The sequence below is a fragment of the Labrus mixtus genome, chromosome 21 (assembly GCF_963584025.1).
Source record: "Labrus mixtus chromosome 21, fLabMix1.1, whole genome shotgun sequence".
NCBI classification, from domain to species: domain Eukaryota; kingdom Metazoa; phylum Chordata; class Actinopteri; order Labriformes; family Labridae; genus Labrus; species Labrus mixtus.
In genome coordinates, this window is record NC_083632.1 from 671,379 (window position 1) to 676,378 (window position 5,000).

The 5,000-nt window shown below is 41.5% G+C and overlaps 1 protein-coding gene across 3 annotated transcripts in view; it reads left to right on the forward strand.

Moving 5' to 3' along the window:
* The first annotated feature begins 1,021 nt into the window (after positions 1-1,021).
* The window catches only part of lipf (lipase, gastric), a 10,593-nt gene continuing 6,614 nt past the window's right edge, over positions 1,022-5,000 (forward strand). Inside the window, exons 1-2 of one of the 3 annotated variants that reach the window (XM_061029172.1) lie at positions 1,022-1,158; positions 4,688-4,825. In XM_061029172.1, the coding sequence (XP_060885155.1) occupies positions 4,691-4,825 (135 nt within the window). In that variant the 5' untranslated portion in view covers positions 1,022-1,158; positions 4,688-4,690. Of the gene's footprint in view, positions 1,159-4,494; positions 4,515-4,683; positions 4,826-5,000 lie in introns of those variants that run through there. The other 2 variants (XM_061029171.1, XM_061029170.1) reach the window with 2 other exon arrangements.

Sequence of the window (5,000 nt, forward strand, 5' to 3'; positions counted from 1 at the left end):
GGCTAAGAATTTCAGAATAAACTTTTTATTTTTCAATGTAAAGGAAGAAACATCCGGGAGAGGATTAGGGATTACACATGATAAGTATATAATTAGAGGAGGAGGATTTTTTTTCCCATTATGACCTTTGAAGTCAAATTGTCGAGATTTAAATTGAAATACAAACGTGGCGAAAGAAGTCAAGTTTATACTCAACATTTTTGACAAACTGCAACCTCTTGTGTTGAAAAAAGAAGCCGATGCTGGAGTGTAAAACCCTGCAGTTCCTGGAGTGTCCACTAGAGGCTGGCTGCAGAAGCACAGGAAGTCACATACACACCCATTCTAAAAAGCCTGTTTTTACAGCAGAGATTAACATGTTTACAGCCTGGTTCAAAAAACCAAATAGGTGTGATTAGCTCATGTCTCGATGGACACACACTGTACGGGGGGTGAATGTTTTGATGACTCATCAGTTTTGATTTGATGAAGGATAAGAGTTATTCACAATAAGGCGTGTAGCTGACCTGATTGACAGGTGGGCGCGGTGTAACGGTTTGTCAGGAGGTTTAAAACCCGCCTCAGCTCCAGCTCTCAGCCTGTCGTTAGGTTGACTGAAAGTTAGACTGAGACAGCATTTCCAGCATGGAGACCGCCATCGATGGGACTCCAGCGCCCCCTGCAGGAACAGACGGGGGACGCCACTCAGGCTCCTTCATCCGTTAATATTTACAGTCTATGGTATAAAGTTGAAATACAAATTTAATAAATTTCCTTACATTAATTTGATTTCCTAACCCTAGCTAAATTAACTAGTCTTTTTTTTTTTTTAACAGTAGGCTAATTTATTTTTCATTATTATTATTTCTTTATTATGTTTTAATTTGAAAATCTCTGCTGTTGTTTTTTTTTGCATGACTCAGCAGTTTTTTCGTCTCTGACCGTTTTGTGTCTCTATACGATCTTTGTTGATTTTCTAACAGAGGTTAATCATTACTTAAAAAAGAATCTAAGTATCGATCAGCGGCCATCAAACAGTTAACACTGAGGAGCTCGATCGACCAATCGCGGAGGAGGTCCGCCCTCTGACGTCACAGCAGCGCTTCCGCCCGCGGACAAACAGTCAGATGATAATCGGGACATTTGAGTGAAACATTATCAAACAGCTGCAGCGGACAGGTGAGTGTTTAATGACATTATTAACCTGTTATGAACTCTGCAGCACCTGAACGCTTCATGTGGAGAATAAAGTGTTAAATATCGTGAGAACAGGAGCGAGAACCTTCAACTTTAAAGAGATTATGTTCTTTGTTTGGTCGTTCTGCTGCCTGTTGTAGAATATCTATTACACATTTAATACAACAAACGAGTTTTTACTGATGTTTAAACTGCGAGAAACAAACTGAAACCTGCAGAAACAACCAACAGACAACAGAAAGTTACAGAAAAAGAGCTTAAAAATAAGATAACAGCAGCAGACAGGTCAAAGAAAAGACTCAACAACGTGTTTAAAACAACTTAAAACCCGAGAAGAGACAGAAAATAGTCTGTACATGAAGTAACGCTGATGTCAGCTTTTTAAAAACGTTTCAGAGCAGTCAGGAAACAGAATGAACATCATGTTCTCTCTCTGCAGACACTTGATTTATTTTAGCTTCAGAGAAATAACAGAAAGAAGAATCAGAGGATGACCTCTGCAGGTAGGAAACATTTATCAAGGTGAGTTATTGTAAAGAGTTGAGACTGCTCAGAGACTGACTGACATGTCACAGTGTGAAACAGAAAGATGTCTGAAAACATGTTAAAACAGAAACTTAAGAGCTACAAGAAGAGACTTAAAAACTGTTCGCTGATAGAAACCAGAATGTTAAAAATAAAATGTTAAATGTTAAAAAAGTTTGTCATGTCTGGATATACAATATCTATATTTACTGAATGTAAAAAAATAAGTAGGACTACATTTTTACATCACATCAGCCGGGTCTTCAACCGGCTGAATCAGAATTTTTCACTTGAAATGAATTTGCAAAAACGTGTTTGGTTACCATGGCAACAAAAAATAGCAGTCCTAGATACTTTATGTTGGGTTATTTATTTTTTTGTGTTTTTTTTAGTCTACAAAATATTACAGACAAACTCCGGCACGTTGTCTCAAGCAGGACTGAATTCTGGATATTAGTCTGGTATCTGAAGAGGTGCCAGGTCGATTCCTGAGCACTGCTGAGGTGCACTTGAGCAAGGCACTGAACCCCAAGTTTCTCCCGCCTCTTCCTCTGTGGCGTGTGAATGTGATTAGTTACCTCTGATGGTCACTTCACTTACAGGTGTGACCTGCAGGTAAAAGTCCATTTACCGTCTCCCATGAATTTGGCAGGTGAGGGGTTAAAACTCGTCTGTAAGCAGGATGAAGGTCGGCGTTACAAAACGTCTCTAAAAAGAAGAAGGAAGTGTTTCAGAGAAATCCAAACGAGACGTGAGGTCATCCAGCTCAAACACGAAAGGTCATTCAGAAAATCCCGTTTTATTCATGTTGATTTGAACGCTTCACGGTGCGGTCCCACGTGATGACATCACTTCTTCACAGCATCAAAGAACGTTATTCAAACTTTAAATCACAAACATGATTTAAAAGAGTCTCCGTTTGTTTCTGAGTCTGGACAGAGTGAACAGTTGGACCCTCATTGATCTGAGTCAGAGCAGGTAAACCACCTGGGACAGTACAGATAATGTGTGTGTGTAACCCTGAACACACACACACACACACACACACACACACACACACACACACACACACACACTGTTATTAAAATAACACCGATAAACACATCCAGACGTGTTCTTAACAAAGCTGCAGGGTCGACGACTCGACTCGTCGGCCGACTCAGTCCAGTCGGTTTCCAGCATCAGGTTTTCATGATATCAGGACCTGTTTGGTTACCATGGCAACAACAATAGAAAAAAAGTCCTAGGTACTTAATGTTGGGCAATGGAGCTCAACCGTGTAGTTCAAGAAGTGAAAATCCCCGTTAATAATCTCCATAGTGGATTTGATTATTATCCATGATGTCATCACCATCACAGGTAGACTGACCACGAGCGACCTGAGTGAGGCCCGATGGTTTACGCTCCCGTAGGAGACACGAGTTCGTCTGATATAAAGAACACGGTTTATTAATGATATTGGGGAAAAGAACTACACTACCCACGATCATAGAGAGTCACAGCGACGTCTCTGATTGGTGCAGCTCGCTGTAACCATGGCAATGTTTCCCGCCTTTTTTTGGCGTTGAATGCGAACAGATAGTTACGCTAGCAGGTGAGCTAACAGGAAATAACCTCATCAGTGAATGTAGTTTATATATACAACAACACAAACTACAAGATAGTACAACACGTGTTGTAACAGAATGACTAAAGTTATGTTTAAAAATTAGAAGAGGTGTCATTTGCAAAGGATTGTGGGATTTGTAGTTCCTAGACCCAGGACGTCAATTAGGTAACACAGTCTTGTACCTTCGACTTTTTCTCTGTTTTTTAAAGCAGCTTTTGCGTCGAATCAAATGTTTTATAGTCAAGGTCGTTGAGGTATCTGGTTGTCATGGTTACGGGCTTTAATCTCTTGATATGAGGATTTTGTGAAATGTTAATGGAACAAAACATTGACAACGTTTCTGTTCGCAATGTTGCCAATGTTTTTGGGCAATTCAGACGGCATGCAGGAAATTTTCTGCAATTTTTTATTTTCTTCTGGTCTGCCATGTGGGAAACGAGCCACAGGTAGGACCCAAACCCGGTCCAACCCGCCTACAGGACCTCGGCCTCACAGTAACAGTTGATCCTAAACAGAATAAAAGCGTAAAGACATGAAGAAGAAACACGCAAAAATAAAATCAATCATATGACACAAAACTGCTGAGTCACCGCTCTGAAGAAATCTCCTCTTCACTTTAACTTTCACACAGAGAAGAAACAGGAAGAAGTTCTGGTTTACCTCCCCCCCCCCCCCCCCTCTCTGTTCTCTGTTTTAAACCACATCAGCTGATCTCTGCACGTTATCTCTGGTCTCTGTTGGTTTTTTATCCGTGAGAATAATATATACATAGTGTTTAATTTGAAGTGTGGAAATCAAACGGACTCAAATAAGCTGAGTCATGATTCAGCCGAGGGCGCGTTCTCCAATCAGCAGCTAGTACACAAACATTGGCAACGTTTTGGTACCAGTGTGCGGGAGTTTTCAGGAGTGTGAAAACGACTTAAACTTCTGGGTTTTGTTGCCGTGGTAACAGGTATTGTTAGATTTTACTAGAGTCATCTCGAGGTTTAAAAATTTGGGATCATGACGACCCCCAAAACCTGCTATAGGTGTGTTTGTGGAGTTTGGGTGTCTTTGACCTTTGACCTCTGAAGTAGGTCTGAATGTTTAGGAGCAGGATGACATCAGGCGATCAAAGTCCGACAGTCACTGAGGTTATCAGTGCGGCGTGTCACGGCAGACCTGATCCAGGTCGAGGTGTGTTCAAGGACTCAGTGACAGGGTGTGGAAATTACAGTTTCATAAACATCACTTCCTTAAATCCTGATGGCGATGTGTCACTTTAATGTTTATTTACATCAGTTTAATGACAGGGTGTGTGTGTGTGTGTGTGTGTGTGTGTGTGTGTGTGTGTGTGTGTGTGTGTGTGTGTGTGTGTGTGTGTGTGTCAGACAGACGATGCTGTGTGTGTTGGTGTGTGTGTTTTTGCTCTCCGGTCCGGCAGAAAGCAGCCCGTCTGCTCACAGACTCTCCGATGCCCACCGACGCTTCGATGTACGAGAGCAGCTGGACCCTGAAGTACACATGAACATTGTGAGTACACACAATATACACAAAAAGCAGCTAAGTTGAGTTGAGTTCTGCTGTGAGTGAGGACCAGATTACGGAGCTCCGCCCACTTTGTTCCTCTTATCAGAGGGCGTCAGTGTGTTTCTAACACAATAAGAAAAACATTTTAGACACAAGCCAGCAGGGATAAAACAGTGTG